The 17,739-nt window shown below is 56.6% G+C and overlaps 2 protein-coding genes across 4 annotated transcripts; one reads left to right on the forward strand and one right to left on the reverse strand.

Annotated features, from left to right (window-relative positions):
* The first annotated feature begins 2,356 nt into the window (after window positions 1–2,356).
* Window positions 2,357–16,307, forward strand: METTL3 (methyltransferase 3, N6-adenosine-methyltransferase complex catalytic subunit). Of its 2 annotated transcripts, none has more exons than XM_083854138.1 (11): window positions 2,357–2,543; window positions 3,042–3,310; window positions 5,696–6,073; window positions 7,643–7,818; window positions 7,908–8,121; window positions 10,168–10,355; window positions 12,401–12,439; window positions 12,547–12,655; window positions 15,780–15,845; window positions 15,921–16,033; window positions 16,126–16,307. In XM_083854138.1, exons 1-11 carry the CDS (start codon window positions 2,450–2,452, stop codon window positions 16,235–16,237), a joined length of 1,758 nt encoding a protein of 585 aa, XP_083710264.1. In that variant the 5' UTR covers window positions 2,357–2,449; the 3' UTR covers window positions 16,238–16,307. The 2 variants fall into 2 exon arrangements, with proteins under 2 accessions (XP_083710264.1, XP_083710265.1); XM_083854139.1 differs by having other exon boundaries at window positions 2,358–2,543; window positions 3,045–3,310.
* On the reverse strand, window positions 10,362–12,394 carry LOC310891918 (uncharacterized protein). Of its 2 annotated transcripts, none has more exons than XM_083854141.1 (2): window positions 11,094–12,394; window positions 10,362–11,003 (listed from the first exon to the last, which is right to left on the reverse strand). In XM_083854141.1, exons 1-2 carry the CDS (start codon window positions 11,655–11,657, stop codon window positions 10,857–10,859), a joined length of 711 nt encoding a protein of 236 aa, XP_083710267.1. In that variant the 5' UTR covers window positions 11,658–12,394; the 3' UTR covers window positions 10,362–10,856. The 2 variants fall into 2 exon arrangements, with proteins under 2 accessions (XP_083710267.1, XP_083710266.1); XM_083854140.1 differs by having other exon boundaries at window positions 10,362–10,913; window positions 10,953–12,394.
* Window positions 16,308–17,739: the final 1,432 nt, after the last annotated feature.

Raw genomic sequence — 17,739 nt, forward strand, 5'->3', positions numbered from 1 at the left:
GTCCAAGAAGGGTTTTTGGGGTGTCTGGGGGGATTTTGGGGGGAATTGCGGGATTTGGGGTGCTCCAGATGGGATTTTGGGGGGAATTGGGGGATTTGGGTGTCCTAGATTGGATTTTGGGGTGTCTGGGAGGGTTTGGGGGATTTGGATGCCCCAGGTGGGATTTTGGGGGGGGAATTGGGGGATTTGGGGTGCCCCAGGTGGGATTTGGGGGGATTTTGGAGGATTTGGGGTGTCCCAGATGGGGTTTTGGGGTGTCTGGGGGGTTTGGGAAGGATTTGGGGGATTAGGGGTGTCCAAGAAGGGTTTTTGGGGTGTCTGGGAGGATTTGGGGGATTTGGGGTGTCCCAGGTGGGATTTTGGGGGAATTTGGGGGATTTGGGGTGTCCCAGATGGGATTTGGGGGGATTTTGGAGGATTTGGGGTGCCCCAGATGGGGTTTTGGGGTGTCCAGGGGGGGATTTTGGGGGGAATTGGGGGATTTGGGTGCCCCAGGTGGGATTTGGGGGGATTTTGGAGGATTTGGGGTGCCCCAGATGGGGTTTTGGGGGTGTCTGGGGGGTTTGGGGGAGGATTTGGGGGATTACGGGTGTCCAAGAAGGGTTTTTGGGGTGTCTGGGGGGCATTTGGGGGGAATTGGGGGTTTGGGGTGTCCCGGAGGGGTTTTGGGGGGGAATTGGGGGATTTGGGGTGTCCTAGATTGGATTTTGGGGTGTCTGGGAGGGTTTGCTGGATTTGGGGTGCCCCAGGTGGGATTTGGGGGGATTTTGGAGGATTTGGGGTGCCCCAGATGGGGTTTTGGAGGTGTCTGGGGGGTTTGGGGGAAGATTTGGGGGATTAGGGGTGTGCAAGAAGGGTTTTTGGGGTGTCTGGGGGGCATTTTGGGGGGGAATTGGGGGATTTGGGGTGCCCCAGGTGGGATTTGGGGGGATTTTGGAGGATTTGGGGTGTCCCAGATGGGATTTGGGGGGGGAATTGGGGGATTTGGGGTGTCCTAGATTGGATTTTGGGGTGTCTGGGAGGGTTTGGGGGACTTGGGGTGCCCCAGGTGGGATTTTGGGGGGGGAATTGGGGGATTTGGGGTGCCCCAGGTGGGATTTGGGGGGAATTTGGGGGATTTGGGGTGCCCCAGGTGGGATTTGGGGGGATTTTGGAGGATTTGGGGTGTCCCAGATGGGGTTTTGGGGTGTCTGGGGGGATTTGGAGGGAGTTTTGGGGGGATTTGGGGTGTCCAAGAAGGGTTTTTGGGGTGTCTGGGGGGCATTTGGGGGGGAATTGGGGGATTTGGGGTGCCCCAGATGGGATTTTGGGGGAATTTGGGGGATTTCGGGTGTCCCAGGTGGGGTTTTGGGGTGTCTGAGGGGCTTTGGGGGATTTTGGGGTGGTATTTTTTTTTGGGGGGGGGGATTTGGGGTTCCCTAAATGGGGTTTTCGGGGTGTCTGGGGGGGGCATTCGGGGGGATTTTGGGGTTTATTTGGGTTTCTGAGGGGGGAATTGGGGAATTCGGGAGGATTTGGGGGTGTCCAAATGTTATTTGGGGGGGATTTTGGGGTGATATTTTGGGGGCACCCCCCCCAAATTTTGGGGTCTTCACCCCCCCCCCCCCCCCCCCAAACCTCCCACAGGAGCCCCCGAGGACGAGGACGCCGCGACCTAATTAACGCTAATTAAACACATGGAGTGCAGGGGGAGGGAGGGGGCTGCATCCCCCCTCCGCACCCCAAAATCTTCCTTTTCCACCCCAACCCCCCCCCCCGCACCCCAAAATCCCCCTTTTCCACCCCAAAATCCCCCCCCCCCCCCGATAGCATAGAGCGAGGGCTTGGGGCCCTATTAAAGCCGTTTCCTGACTCTATCGCCGCCTCCCGCTTTTAATTTTGGGCTTAAAAAGCCTTTTCTGGGGTTAACAAGTGGGTTTGGGGGTTAAAAAGTGTTCTTTTTGGGGCGAAAAAGGGCGTTTTTGGGGGTGGGGGGGGGCGGCCGCCGCCATCTTGTCCCCCTTCCCCCTCAGGGGGGCGCCGCTCCCTCACAAGATGGCGGCGGTTGCCCTCAGCCAAGATGGCGGTAGGCGCGACGTTGCCCGTCTCCAAGATGGCGGCGGGCGGGGAGGGGGAGGAGCCAATCGCGGCGCGCGGCGGCGGGCGTTGCCATGGCAGCGGGGCGGGGCGGGACCGGGGAAGGACCAAAATGGCGGGCGTTGCCATGGCGCCCGCTGCCAGTAACCAACATGGCGCCCGTTGCCATGGCAGCGGAGCGGCGGGGAATCGGAACGGGGAGGGGGAAAATGGCGGCGGTTGCTACGGCAACGCCCGGTTCCAAGATGGCGGGCGCGGCTTCCGGGCCTTCCGGGGGGAGGCCGCGGGGCCGGGGCGGGTTCGGGGAGGCCGGGAAGGGGCTCGGGGAGGCCGGGGACGGGCGGAGAGGCCCGGGGGGGCTCCGGGGGAGGCGATGTCGGACACTTGGAGCTCCATCCAGGCCCACAAGAAGCAGCTCGACTCGCTGCGGGAGCGGCTGCAGCGGCGGCGGAAGCAGGACCCCTTGGGTGAGGGGGACGGGGGGGGGAAGGGGGGGCTGAGGGGGGGGTCAAGGGTTAAAGTTCAGGGGGGGTTTGGGGGGGGTCCAAGGGGATTTGGGGGGTTTGGGGGCGTCAGGGGTTAAGGGTCGGGGGGGGTTGGGGGTGAGGGGGTCAAAGTTCAGGAGGATTTCGGGGGGTTCTGGGAAATTTGGGGGGGGTTTGGGGAGTTAAGGGGGGTTCGGGGGGGATTGGGGGGTCAGAGGTTAAAGTTCAGGGGGGTTTGGGGTGTCAAAGGTCAGAGTTCAGGGGGGTTTGGGGGGATTCAGGGGGGTTGGGAGGGGATTTGGGGGGTTGGGGGGTCAAGGGTTAAAGTTCAGGGGGGTTTGGGGGGTTTGGGGGTCAGGGGTCAAAGTTCAGGGGGCTTTGGGGGGTCAGGGGTCAAAGTTCAGAGGGATTCAGGGGGATTTGGGGGTATTTTGGGGGGTTTCAGCGGGATTCACCCCCATTTACCCCCCCTCCCCCCAGCAGCAGACCCCCGCCATGCCGCCCCCTCCCTCCCCCCCCCTCCCCGCACCTCCAGCCCGGCCCCCCCACCCCCCTCAGGTCCCGGGGGGGGCGGGGGGATTTTGGGGGACGGCGGGGGGTCGGGGGCCGGGGGGGGCAGCAGCCCCCGCGGGGGGGGGGAGGACCTGGCCCCCGACCCGGCGCTGGAGCGGCGCCTGCTGCTGCACCTCGCCGACCTGGCGCTGCCGCTGCCCACCGACGCCGCCGCCATCTGCCGAGCCATCGCCGCCGTGAGTGACCCGAAAATATCAATGATAGGGCGGGGCGGGGCTGAAAGGGCCGAAATCCCACCCGAAATAGAGCTGGGGGGGACCGAAAGGGGAGAAATCCCTGCCAAAATGCACCGAAGGGACCCAAAATGGCAGAAATCCCACCCAAAATGGCAGAAATCCCAGCCAAAATAGCTGAAATCCCACCCAAGATGCATCAAAGGGACACAAAATAGCCAAAATCCCACCCAAAATGGCAGAAATCCCACCCAAAATAGCCAAAAGCCCACCCAAAATGCATCAAAGGGACACAAAATAGCCAAAATCCCACCCAAAATGGCAGAAATCCCACCCAAAATAGCCAAAATCCCACCCAAAATGCATCAAAGGGACACAAAATAGCCAAAATCCCCCCCAAAATGGCAGAAATCCCCCCCAAAATGGCAGAAATCCCACCCAAAATGGCAGAAATCCCACCCAAAATGGCAGAAATCCCACCCAAAATGCATCAAAGGGACACAAAATAGCCAAAATCCCACCCAAAATGGCAGAAATCCCACCCAAAATGGCAGAAATCCCACCCAAAATGCACCAAAGGGACCCAAAATGGCAGAAATCCCACCCAAAATGCACCAAATGGACCCAAAGTAGCCGAAATCCCACCCAAAATGGCAGAAATCCCACCCAAAATGCACCAGAGGGACCCAATGTAGCCGAAATCCCACCCAAAATGCACCAGAGGGACCCAAAGTAGCCGAAATCCCACCCAAAATGGCAGAAATCCCAGCCAAAATGCACCAAAGGGACCCAAAATGGCAGAAATCCCACCCAAAATAGCCAAAATCACACCCAAAATGCACCAAAGAGACACAAAATAGCCAAAATCCCACCCAAAATGGCAGAAATCCCACCCAAAATGGCAGAAATCCCACCCAAAATGCACCAGAGGGACCCAAAGTAGCCAAAATCCCACCCAAAATAGCCGAAATCCCACCCAAAATGCACCAAAGGGACCCAATGTAGCCGAAATCCCACCCAAAATGCACCAGAGGGACCCAAAGTAGCCGCAATCCCACCCAAAATGGCAGAAATCCCAGCCAAAATGCACCAAAGGGACACAAAGTAGCCGAAATCCCACCTAAAATGGCAGAAATCCCACCCAAATGCACCAAAGGGACCCAAAATAGCCGAAATCCCACGCAAAATAGCCAAAATCCCACCCAAAATGCATCAAAGGGACACAAAATAGCCAAAATCCCACCCAAAATGGCAGAAATCCCACCCAAAATGGCAGAAATCCCACCCAAAATGCACCAAAGGGACCCAAAATGGCAGAAATCCCACCCAAAATGCACCAAAGGGACCCAAAGTAGCCGAAATCCCACCCAAAATGGCAGAAATCCCACCCAAAATGCACCAGAGGGACCCAAAGTAGCCGAAATCCCACCCAAAATGGCAGAAATCCCACCCAAAATGCACCAAATGGACCCAAAGTAGCCAAAATCCCACCCAAAATGGCAGAAATCCCACCCAAAATGCACCAAATGGACCCAAAGTAGCCGCAATCCCACCCAAAATGGCAGAAATCCCACCCAAAATGGCAGAAATCCCACCCAAAATGCACCAAAGGGACCCAAAATGGCAGAAATCCCACCCAAAATGCACCAAAGGGACCCAAAGTAGCCGAAATCCCACCCAAAATGGCAGAAATCCCACCCAAAATGCACCAGAGGGACCCAAAGTAGCCGAAATCCCACCCAAAATGGCAGAAATCCCACCCAAAATGCACCAAATGGACCCAAAGTAGCCAAAATCCCACCCAAAATGGCAGAAATCCCACCCAAAATGCACCAAATGGACCCAAAGTAGCCGCAATCCCACCCAAAATGGCAGAAATCCCACCCAAAATGCCCCAGAGGGACCCAAAATGGCAGAAATCCCACCCAAAATGGCAGAAATCCCACCCAAAATGCATGAAAGGGACCCAGAATCACCAAAATCCCACCCAAAATATACCGCAGATAACCCTAAATAATCAAAATCTCACTCAAAATACACCGAGGGGTCGCCAAAATAGTGGAAATCCCTCCCGAAATATATTTCGGGGCCACAAAGAAACCGAAATCCCACCCAAAATACAACAAAGGGACCCCAAAAGCCCCCCCAAAAAGCCCCAAATACCCCAAAAGACCCCAAATTTGTTTCCCCCACCTGTAGATGCCGACCACACAGTGCATGGTAGCCCCAAAATCCCCCCCAAAATCCCCCAAATCCCCCAAAGAAGCCCCAAAATCCCCAAAGCCCCAAAATCCCCTCCAAAAAAAATCAAAATCTCACAAAAATCCACAAAAAGCCCCAAAATCCCCCGAATTTCCCCCAAAACTCCCCGTTTCCCCCCGTTTTTAGCCCGACGCGCCGGCCGCCCCGCGCACGGTGGAGAGCCTCCTGCAGAAGTTCGCGGCGCAGGAGCTGATCGAGGTGCGCCGGGGGCTTCTGGCCGAAGGGCCCACCCTGGTCACCTACGCCGACCACTCCAAGCTGGCCGCCATGACCGGCGCCGAGCGGCACGGCGACGCCGACGCCGACGGCCCCGGCAGGAAACGGCGGGCGGAGCACGAGCCCGGCGGCGGCGGTGCCGGCGGCGGCTCCGGCGGCGGCCCGGGGACGGGCGCCGACGCCGGGAAGGAGGCGGCGAAGAAGTCGCGGAAGCAGGCGTCCGACGTGGACCTGGAGATCGAGAGCTTGCTCAGCCAGCAGTCCACCAAGGAGCAGCAGAGCAAGAAGGTGGGGGAGGACGGAAGCGGGGGCCATCAACCCCAAAAAGTCTTGAGGCGTGGCTTGGTGGCACCTAAGATGGCTTGGCGGCATCTAAAGGTTGAGGTTCTACCATGAAAAAGTCAAAGGAAAGGTTGGGTTCAACCCAAAAGGCTTGAGGGACGTCTTGGTGGCACCTAAAAGGTTGAGGTTCTTACGGGTTCTACCAAGAAAAAGCTGAAGGAAGAGTTGGGTTCAACCTAAAAGGGTTGAGGGACGTCTTGGTGGCATCTAAACGGTTGAGGTTCTTACAGGTTCTACCATGAAAACATCGAAGGAAGAGTTGGGTTCAACCCAAAGGTCTTGAGGGACATCTTGGTGGCACCTAAAAGGTTGAGGTTCTTGAGGTTCTACCAAGAAAAAGTCAAAGAAAGAGTTGGGTTCAACCTAAAAGGGTTGAGGGACGTCTTGGTGGCACCTGAAAGGTTGAGGTTTTTGAGGTTCTACCAAGAAAAAGTTGAAGGAAGAGTTCAATTCAACCCAAAGGCTTGAGGAACGTCTTGGTGGCACCTAAAAGGTTGAGGTTCTTGAGGTTCTACCAAGAAAAAGTTGGATTCACCCCAAAAGTCCTGAGGAATGGCTTGGTGGCACCTAAAAGGTTGAGGTTCTTACGGGTTCTACCAAGAAAAAGTCGAAGGAAGAGTTCAATTCAACCCAAAAGCCTTGAGGAACGTCTTGGTGGCACCTAAAAGGTTGAGGTTCTACCATGAAAACGTCGAAGGAAGAGTTGGGTTCAACCCAAAGGTCTTGAGAAACGTCTTGGTGGCATCTAAAAGGTTGAGGTTCTTGAGGTTCTACCAAGAAAAAGTCGAAGAGTTGGGTTCAACCCAAAAGGGTTGAGGGATGTCTTGGTGGCACCTAAAAGGTTGAGGTTCTTGAGGTTCTACCATGAAAATGTTGAAGAAAGAGTTGGGTTCAACCTAAAAGGGTTGAGGGACGTCTTGGTGGCATCTAAAAGGTTGAGGTTCTTGAGGATCTACCAAGAAAATATCGAAGAAAGAGTTGGGCTCAACCCAAAGAACCCAAAAGTCTTGAGGGACCTCTTCGTATTTCTAAAAGTTTTGAGGTTCTCAAGATGGTTTCACCCCAAAAGTCTTGAGGGACGTCTTGGTGGCATCTAAAAGGTTGAGGTTCTTGAGGTTCTACCAAGAAAAAGTCGAAGAAAGAGTTGAGTTCACCCCAAAAAGCTTGAGGGACATCATGTCCCTGCAAGGCTTGAGGTTCTCGAGATGGTTTCACCCCAAAATCTGGAGGGACGTCTTCGCGTCCCCAAAGGTTCGAGGTCCTCCTGGTGCCACCGAGCCGCGCTGACCCCAGAAAACCTGGAGGAACCCCTCCACATCCCCAGAAGCCCCTCGAGATGCCACCGAGGTGCCTGGAGATGCCACCAGGGCGCCTGGAGATGCCACCAGGGCGCCTGGAGATGCCACCAAGGCGCCTGGAGGTGCCACCAAGGCTCCTCGAGATGCCACCAAGGCGCCTCGAGATGCCACCGAGGCACCTGGAGATGCCACCAGGGAGCCTCTTGTCCCCTTGCAGGTGAGCCAGGAGATCCTGGAGCTCCTCAACACCACCACGGCCAAGGAGCAGTCCATCGTGGAGAAGTTCCGCTCGCGGGGCCGGGCGCAGGTGCAGGAGTTCTGCGACCACGGCACCAAGGAGGAGTGCGTCAAGGCCACCGGCGCCGAGCGCCCGTGCCGCAAGCTCCACTTCCGGTGAGAGAAAACCCCCCAAAACCCCCAAAATCGTCGCTTTTCGCCCCGAAACGTCCGTCTTGGGGTGTCATCTTCTGGTGGCCCACCAGGAGGATCATCAACAAGCACACGGACGAGTCCCTGGGGGACTGCTCCTTCCTCAACACCTGCTTCCACATGGACACCTGCAAGTATGTCCACTACGAGATCGACGCCTGCGCCGAGGCCGCCGGCGAGGCCACCGCGCCGCCGGGCCGCGACCACGGCCAGGAGCTCGCCCGGCCCCAGCCCGACGCCGGCGCTGACCGACTCTTCCCGCCCCAGGTAGGAGAGACCGTGGGGGGGGTGGTGGACCTCCATCGGGATGTATCGTCATCCTAAATAGGAGCTATGGTGGTGGTGGACCTCCATCGGGATGTTCTTCATCCTAAATAGGAGTTAGGATGGTGGTGGACCTCCATGGGGATGTTCTTCACCCCAAAAGTAGGAGCTATGATGGTGGTGGATCTCCATGGGGATGTATCTTCATCCCAAGTTGGAGCTATGATGGTGGTGGACCTCCATCGGGATGTATTGTCATCCTAAATAGGAGTTAGGATGGTGGTGAACCTCCATCGGGATGTTCTTCATCCTAAATAGCAGTTAGGATGGTGGTGGACCTCCATGGGGATGTTCTTCATCCCAAGTTGGAGCTATGGTGGTGGTGGACCTCCATGGGGATGTTCTTCACCCCAAAAGTAGGAGCTATGATGGTGGTGGCCCCCCATGGGGACGTTCCTCACCCCAAGTAGAACCTAAGGTGCTGGTGGCCCTCCATGGGGACGTTCCTCGCCCCAAGTAGATCCTACCATGCTGGTGGACCTCCATTAGGGTGTTCTTCACCCAAAATTGGATCTACCATTATGATGGTGGCCCTCCATGGGGACGTTCTTCACCCCAAGTAGAACCTAAGGAGCTGGTGGCCCTCCACGGGGACGTTCCTCGCCCCAAGTAGAACCTAAGGTGCTGGTGGCCCTCCACGGGGACGTTCCTCGCCCCACGTAGAACCTAAGGTGCTGGTGGCCCTCCATGGGGACATTCCTCGCCCCAAGTAGAACTTAAGATGATGGTGGACCTCCATTAGGGTGTTCTTCACCCATGCTGGTGGCCCTCCATGGGGACGTTCCTCGCCCCACATAGAACCTAAGATGCTGGTGGCCCTCCATGGGGACGTTCCTCACCCCAAGTAGAACTTATGATGGTGGCCCTCCATTAGGGTGTTCTTCACCCAAAATTGGATCTACCATTATGCTGATGGCCCTCCATGGGGACATTCCTCGCCCCAAGTAGAACCTAAGATGGTGGTGGCCCTCCACGGGGATGTTCCTCACCCCAAGTAGAACCTAAGGTGCTGGTGGCCCTCCACGGGGACGTTCCTCACCCCAAGTAGATCCTACGGTGCTGGTGGACCTCCATCAGGGTGTCCTTCACCCAAAACTGGATCTACCATGATGGTGGTGGCCCCCCATGGGGACGTTCCTCACCCCAAGTAGAACCTAAGATGCTGGTGGACCTCCATTAGGGTGTTCTTCACCCAAAATTGGACCTACCGTGCTGGTGGTCCTCCATGGGGACGTTCCTCACCCCAAGTAGAACCTAAGGTGCTGGTGGCCCTCCACGGGAACGTTCCTCGCCCCAAGTAGAACCTAAGGTGCTGGTGGCCCTCCATGGGGACGTTCCTCGCCCCAAGTAGAACCTAAGGTGCTGGTGGCCCTCCATGGGGATGTTCCTCACCCCAAGTAGAACCTAAGGTGCTGGTGGCCCTCCATGGGGACGTTCCTCGCCCCAAGTAGAACCTAAGATGGTGGTGGCCCTCCATGGGGACGTTCCTCACCCCAAGTAGAACTTAAGATGATGGTGGACCTCCATTAGGGTGTTCTTCACCCAAAATTGGATCTACCATGCTGGTGGCCCTCCATGGGGACATTCCTCACGCCAAGTAGATCCTACCATGCTGGTGGCCCTCCATGGGGACGTTCCTCACCCCAAGTAGATCCTAAGGTGCTGGTGGCCCTCCATGGGGACGTTCCTCACCCCAAGTAGAACCTAAGGTGCTGGTGGCCCTCCATGGGGACGTTCCTCACCCCAAGTAGAACCTAAGATGATGGTGGCCCTCCATTAGGGTGTTCTTCACCCATAATGGTGGCCCTCCACGGGGACGTTCCTCACCCCACATAGAACCTAAGGTGCTGGTGGCCCTCCACGGGGACGTTCCTCACCCCACGTAGAACCTAAGGTGCTGGTGGCCCTCCACGGGGACGTTCCTCGCCCCAAGCGGGCCCGACCCCGGTGGCCGACCTTCACCGCGGTGTCTCGGTCTCCCGCCGGCAGTGGATCTGCTGCGACATCCGCTACCTGGACGTCAGCATCCTGGGCAAGTTCGCGGTGGTGATGGCCGACCCGCCGTGGGACATCCACATGGAGCTGCCCTACGGCACGCTGACCGACGACGAGATGCGGCGCCTCAACATCCCCGTCCTCCAGGACGAGGGCTTCCTCTTCCTCTGGGTCACCGGGCGGTGAGTGGTGGGAGGGGGCCTCCTGGAGGTCCCCCCGTGGAGGTCCTCCTTGGTTGGAGGTCTTGGAGGTCCTCCTGGATTGGAGTTCTTGGAGGTTCCCCTGGAGATCCTCCTTGGTTGGAGCTCCTGGAGGTTCTCTTGGAGATCCTCCTTGGTTGGACCTCTTGGAGGTCGTCCTGGATTGGGCCTCTTGGGGGTTCTCCTGGAGGTCCTCCTTGGTTGGACCTCTTGGAGGTCCTCCTGGATTGGGCCTCTTGGAGGTTCTCTTGGAGATCCTCCTTGGTTGGCCTCCATTTTTGGGCCTCCTGGAGGTCCTCCTTGATTGACCTCCTTGTTTGGGCCTCCTGGAGGTCCTCTATGGTGGGCCTGCTGGAGGTCCTCCTTGATTGGCCTCCTTGATTGGACCTCGTGGAGGTCCTCCTGGAGGTCCTCCTTGATTGTCGTCCATATTTGGACCTCCTGGAGGTCCTCATGGAGGTTCTCCTTGATTGACCCCCTTGTTTACATCTCCTGGAGGTCCTCCTGGAGGTCCTCCTTGATCGACCTCCTTGATTGGACCTCCTGGAGGTCCTCCTTGATTGGCCTCCTTGATTGGACCTCCTGGAGGTCCTCTTGGAGATCCTCCATGGGTGACCTCCTTGATTGGACCTCCTGGAGGTCATCTTGGAGGTCCTCCTTGATTGACCTCCTTGGTTTGGCCTCCTGGAGATCCTCCTTGATTGGCCTCCTTATTTGCACCTCCTGGAGGTCATCTTGGAGGTCCTCCTTGATTGACCTCCTTATTTGGACCTCCTGGAGGTCCTCCTGGAGGTCCTCCTTGATTGACCTTCTTGATTGGACCTCCTGGATGTCCTCCTGGAGATCCTCCTTGATTGACCTCCTTGTTTGGGCCTCCTGGAGGTCATCTCGGAGGTCCTCCTTGATTGACCTCCTTGACTGGACCTCCTGGAGGTCATCTTGGAGGTCCTCCTTGATTGACCTCCTTGACTGGGCCTCCTGGAGGTCATCTTGGAGGTCCTCCTTGATTGACCTCCTTGATTGGACCTCCTGGAGGTCATCTTGGAGGTCCTCCTTGATTGACCTCCTTGGTTTGGCCTCCTGGAGGTCCTCCTGGAGGTCCTCCTTGATTGACCTCCTTGTTTGGGCCTCCTGGAGGTCCTCTATGGTTGGCCTGCTGGAGGTCCTCCTTGGTTGGCCTCCATTTTTGGGCCTCTTGGAGGTCCTCCTTGATTGGCCTCCTTGGTTTGGCCTCCTGGAGGTCCTCCTTGATTGACCTCCGTATTTGCACCTCCTGGAGGTCATCTTGGAGGTCCTCCTTGATTGACCTCCTTATTTGCACCTCCTGGAGGTCATCTTGGAGGTCCTCCTTGATTGCGCCTCCTGGAGATCCTCCTGGAGGTCCTCCTTGGTTGGACCTCTATCTTTTGGGCCTCCTGGAGGTCCTCCTTGATTGACCTCCTTGATTGGGCCTCCTGGAGGTCCTCCTTGATTGACCTCCTTGTTTGGACCTCCTGGAGGTCATCTTGGAGGTCCTCCTTGATTGCGCCTCCTGGAGGTCCTCCTGGAGGTCCTCCTTATTTGGACCTCTATCTTTTGGGCCTCCTGGAGGTCCTCCTTGATTGGCCTCCTTGATTGGGCCTCCTGGAGGTCCTCCTTGATTGACCTCCTTGTTTGGACCTCCTGGAGGTCATCTTGGAGGTCCTCCTTGATTGACCTCCTTGTTTGGGCCTTCTGGAGGTCCTCCTTGGTTGGCCTCCATTTTTGGACCTCCTGGAGCTCCTCCTTGATTGACCTCCTTGACTGGACCTCCTGGAGGTCATCTTGGAGGTCCTCCTTGATTGACCTCCTTGGTTTGGCCTCCTGGAGGTCCTCCATGGTTGGCCTCCTGGAGCTCCTCCTTGGTTGGCCTCCATTTTTGGACCTCCTGGAGTTCCTCCTTGATTGGCCTCCTTGATTGGACCTCCTGGAGGTCCTCCTGGAGGTCCTCCACGGTTGACCTCCACGGCTGGCCTCCGCGGAGGCCCCTCACCGCCCCCTCCCCGCAGGGCCATGGAGCTGGGCCGCGAGTGCCTCAACCTCTGGGGGTGAGTAGATCGGGGCTCCCCGTGGCTCCGCCCCCTCGCGACCACACCCCGTTAGGCCCCGCCCCCTCGGTGACCACGCCCTCCTTGGCCCCACCCCCCACCCCCAGGTACGAGCGGGTGGACGAGATCATCTGGGTGAAGACCAACCAGCTGCAGCGCATCATCCGCACCGGCCGCACCGGCCACTGGCTCAACCACGGCAAGGAGCACTGCCTGGTAGGCGGCCCCAAAAACCCCCCAAACGGCCCCGAAACAACCTAGGGGGAAAAAACGGCCCCTAAAGACCCCAAAACGGCCCCTAAAGACCCCAAAACGGCCCCTAAAGACCCCAGAATGGCCCCTAAAGACCCCAAAATGGCCCCTAAAGACCCCAAAATGGCCCCTAAAGACCCCAAAATGGCCCCTAAAGACCTCAAGAAAATAAAAGGCCCCTAAAGACCTCAAGAAAATAAAAGGCCCCAAAAGACCCAAAAACGGCCCCAAAAGACCCAAAAACGGCCCCTAAAGACCCAAAAACGGCCCCAAAAGACCCAAAAACGGCCCCAAAAGACCCAAAAACGGCCCCAAAAGACCTCAAGAAAAAATGCCCCTAAAGACCCCAAACTGGCCCCTAAAGACCCCAAAATGGCCCCTAAAGACCCCAAAATGGCCCCTAAAGACCTCAAGAAAATAAAAGGCACCTAAAGACCCAAAAACGGACCCAAAAGACCCAAAAACGGACCCAAAAGACCCAAAAACGGACCCAAAATGGCCCCAAAATGGACCTGAAATAACCTAGGGGGAAAAAACGGCCCCTAAAGACCCCAAAACGGCCCCTAAAGACCCCAAAACGGCCCCTAAAGACCCCAAGAAAAAATGCCCCTAAAGACCCCAAAATGGCCCCTAAAGACCCCAAAATGGCCCAAAAATACCTCAAGAAAATAAAAGGCCCCTGAAGACCCAAAAATGGCCCCTAAAGACCCAAAAATGGCCCCTAAAGACCCAAAAACGGCCCCTAAAGACCCAAAAACGGCCCCTAAAGACCCAAAAACGGCCCCTAAAGACCCAAAAACGGCCCTGAAAGACCTCAAGAAAAAATGCCCCTAAAGACCCCAAACTGGCCCCTAAAGACCCCAAACTGGCCCCTAAAGACCTCAAACTGGCCCAAAAATACCTCAAGAAAATAAAAGGCCCCTAAAGACCCAAAAACGGCCCCTAAAGACCCAAAATGGACCCCTAAAGACCCAAAAACGGCCCTGAAAGACCTCAAGAAAAAATGGCCCTAAAGACCCCAAAATGGCCCCAAAAGACCCCAGAATGGCCCCAAAATACCACAAGAAAATAAAAGGCCCCAAAATGGACCCAAAAACGGCCCCAAAATGGACCCAAAAACGGCCCCAAAATGGACCCAAAAACGGCCCCAAAATGGACCCAAAAACGGCCCCAAAATGGACCCAAAAACGGCCCCAAAATAACCTAGGGGAAAAAAATGGTCTCTAAAGACCCCAAAATGGCCCCCAAAGACCCCAAAATGGCCCCTAAAGACCCCAAAATGGCCCCTAAAGAGCTCAAGAAAAAATAATGGCCCCAAAAGACCCCAAAACGGCCCCTAAAGACCCAAAAACGGCCCCAAAACCCCCCAAACGGCCCCAAAACGGCCCCGAAATAACCTAGGGGGAAAAAGCGGTCTCTAAAGACCCCAAAACGGCCCCTAAAGACCCCAAAATGGACCCCAAAATGGCCCTGAAATAACCTAGGAGAAAAAGTGGCCCCTAAAGACCCGAAAATGGCCCCTAAAGACCCAAAAATGGACCCCAAAATAACCTAGGAAAAAAAATGGTCCCTAAAGGCCCCAAAATGGCCCCAAAATGGACCCCCCAAAACCCCAAAACAGCCCTAAAATACCCCAGAAAAAGAAAATGGCCTCTGAAGACCCCGAAATACCCCAAAATGGACCCCAAAATCCCCCAAATGGCCCCAAAAGAACCAAAATGGCCCCCCAAAATAAAATGGCCCCAAAACACCCCAAAAAGACCCCAAAATCGACACCAAAAGACCCCAAAATCGACGCCAAAAAGACCCCAAAATCGACGCCAAAAAGACCCCAAAATCGACGCCAAAAAGACCCCAAAATCGACGCCAAAAAGACCCCAAAATCGACGCCAAAAAGACCCCAAAATGGACCCAACCCCCCCAAAACTGACCCAAACCCCTTTGAGACGACCCCAAAACTGCCAGAAATCCCCCTAAATGACCCCGAAACGGCCCCAAATCCCCCAAAACGGCCCCAAATCCCCCAAAACGGCCCCAAATCCCCCAAAACGGCCCCAAACCCCTTCGAGACGCCCCAAACCCCCCGAAACGGCCCCGAACCCCCTTGAGACGCCCCAAATCCCCCTCAAAAGGCCCCAAATCCCCCCAAAACGGCCCCAAATCCCCTCGAGATGCCCCAAACCCTCCAAAATGGCCCCAAATCCCCCCAAAATGGCCCCAAATCCCCCCAAACGGCCCCAAATCCCCCCCAAACGGCCCCAAACCCTTTCGAGACGCCGCAAACCCCCCGAAACGGCCCCGAACCCCCTTGAGGCGCCCCAAACCCCCCAAAACGGCCCCAAACCCCCCAAAACGGCCCCAAATCCCCCAAAACGGCCCCAAATCCCCCAAAACGGCCCCAAACCCCCCCAAAACGGCCCCAAACCCCCTCGAGACGCCCCAAACCCCCCGAAACGGCCCCGAACCCCCTTGAGACGCCCCAAATCCCCCTCAAAAGGCCCCAAATCCCCTCGAGATGCCCCAAACCCCCCAAAATGGCCCCAAATCCCCCCAAAATGGCCCCAAATCCCCCCAAAATGGCCCCAAATCCCCCCAAACGGCCCCAAACCCCCCCCAAAACGGCCCCAAACCCTTTCGAGACGCCCCAAATCCCCCCAAAACGGCCCCAAACCCCCCCAAACGGCCCCAAACCCTTTCGAGACGCCCCAAACCCCCCAAAACGGCCCCGAACCCCCTTGAGGCGCCCCAAACCCCCCCAAAACGGCCCCAAACCCCCCAAAACGGCCCCAAACCCCCCCAAAACGGCCCCAAACCCTTTTGAGACGCCGCAAACCCCCTGAAACGGCCCCAAATCCCCCAAAATGGCCCCAAATCCCCCAAAACGGCCCCAAATCCCCCAAAACGGCCCCAAACCCCCCAAAACGGCCCCGAACCCCCTGGAGACGCCCCAAATCCCCCTCAAAAGGCGCCGAACCGCCCCGAAACGACCCCAAATCCCCCCAAACGGCCCCAAATCCCCCCCAAGGCGCCCCCAACCACCCCGAAACCCCGCTAAAACCCCCCATTTTTTTATTCCCCCCCCTTCCAGGTCGGGGTGAAAGGAAACCCCCAAGGCTTCAACCGGGGCTTGGACTGCGACGTCATCGTGGCCGAGGCGAGTCGACGCGCCCCCAAAAAAAACCCCGAAAGCCCCAAAATCCTATAAATTAACCCCGAATCCCCTCTTTAGGTCCGCTCCACCAGTCACAAACCCGATGAGATCTACGGGATGATCGAGCGCCTCTCCCCCGGCACCCGCAAAATCGAGCTTTTCGGGCGACCCCATAACGTCCAGCCCAACTGGTGAGCGACCCTATAAATTTTTCGGATCCCCCCCCGTGCCCGTTTAACTCCTTTTTAGGGTTTTTAACCAAAAACGCCCCTTTTTGCCCCAGGATCACCTTGGGGAACCAGCTGGACGGGATCCACCTGCTCGACCCCGATGTGGTGGCGCAGTTCAAGCAGCATTACCCCGACGGGATCATCTCGAAACCCAAAAACATGTGAAAAAACAAAAAAAAGGAGAAGTTTAGGGCGGGCTTTTTGGGGCGAATTTTAATAAATTCGGGGCAGAGGAGCGGCCGTTTTTCGATCGCTTCCGGGGTCGCTGCGGGGTTTGGGGGTTTCGGGGAGCGGACGGGAAGAAAACGCAGGTTTTCGGTTTGGCTCGAAACGGGCGGAAATTACCCCGAAAGGCGGCCGAGGGGTTCTTCGGCTTTTGGGGTCGCGGGTTGAGGGGGGAGGGGGAGGGTTTTTTTTTGGGGCGAATCCTCCCTCATTTGACGAAAACCACGCTGGCGTTGCGGGCGGCCAGCCAGGCCAGGAAGACGTCCCTGGGGGGGGCGGAACGGGGCGGGTTATAGGGTTTTTTTGTAGGGTGAACGACCCAAAGGGGGGTTTTGGGTGAAAAAAGGGGATTTAGGGTTTTTTTTGGGGTCTTACCGGCAGTGTTTGACGACGCACTCGCTGCTGCAGTACTCGTTGTCCCAGTCGGAGCTGGGGACGGGGGCGTTGTCGCACCCCGAGCGGACGCAGCGGGGTCGGGGGGATTCGGGGCCGGGCGCGGGGGATTCGGCCACCAGCTCCAGGGACATCTGGGTGGGGGATTCCACCTGGGGGGGGGGCGGGGAAAAAAAAGGGGGTTTTGGGGTTTTTTTTGGGGTGAGGGGAAGGGCGAGGGTCTTCAAGGAGGGGTAGGGGATCCTAAAAGGGGTCCGAAGATCCTAAAGGGCCTCGGAAGAGCCCCGAAACGCAGGCAGGAGTTGGTAAATCCCGCCGAGAGGCCCCAAAATGCGTCCAGGAGACCCCAAAATCCCTCAAAAAGACCCCAAAATCCCTCCAAGAGGCCCCAAAATCCACCCAGGAATTCATAAATCGCTTCAAGAGGCCCCAAAAACCCCCAAGAGACCACAAGAACCCCCAAGAGACCCCAAAATCCTTCAAAAAGACCCCAAAATCCCTCCAAGAGACCCCAAAATCCCTCCAAGAGACCCCAAAATCCCTCCAAGAGACCCCAAAATCCACCCAGGAATTCCTAAATACTTCAAAGAAAACCCAAAATCCCTCCAAGAGACCCCAAAGTCCTTCAAAAAGACCCCAAAATTCCTCCAAGAGACCCCAAAATCCACCCAGGAATTCCTAAATCCCTCCAAGAGAACCCAAAATCCATCAAAAAGACCCCAAAATCCATCAAAAAGACCCCAAAATCCCTCCAAGAGACCCCAAAATCCCTCCAAAAGACCCCAAAATTCCTCCAATAGACCCCAAAATCCACCCAGGAATTCCTAAATCCCTCCAAGAGGCCCCAAAATCCTTCAAAAAGACCCCAAAATCCCTCCAAGAGACCCCAAAATCCCTCCAAAAGACCCCAAAATTCCTCCAATAGACCCCAAAATCCACCCAGGAATTCCTAAATCCCTCCAGGAGACCCCAAAATCCTTCCAAGAGACCCCAAAATCCCTCAAAGGGACCCCAAAATCCCTCCAAGAGGGATCCCCGAAATTTTCAAA

Source organism: Anser anser, assembly GCF_964211835.1.
Source record: "Anser anser genome assembly, contig: HAP1_SCAFFOLD_734, whole genome shotgun sequence".
Classification (NCBI taxonomy): domain Eukaryota; kingdom Metazoa; phylum Chordata; class Aves; order Anseriformes; family Anatidae; genus Anser; species Anser anser.

Excerpts from the sequence above, each read along its gene's own strand:
- METTL3 (XM_083854138.1), top strand. The coding sequence starts at position 2,450 with ATGTCGGACACTTGGAGCTCCATCCAGGCCCACAAGAAGCAGCTCGAC. Across the intron at positions 12,440-12,546 it reads GAGTGCCTCAACCTCTGGGG|GTACGAGCGGGTGGACGAGA; the intron begins GTGAGTAGATCG and ends CCCCACCCCCAG. Across the intron at positions 16,034-16,125 it reads CATAACGTCCAGCCCAACTG|GATCACCTTGGGGAACCAGC; the intron begins GTGAGCGACCCT and ends TTTTTGCCCCAG.
- LOC310891918 (XM_083854140.1), bottom strand. The coding sequence starts at position 11,657 with ATGACCTCCAGGAGGTGCAAATACGGAGGTCAATCAAGGAGGACCTCC. Across the intron at positions 10,914-10,952 it reads TCCAAGAGGACCTCCAGGAG|GTCCAATCAAGGAGGTCGAT; the intron begins GTCCAATCAAGG and ends GACCTCCAGGAG.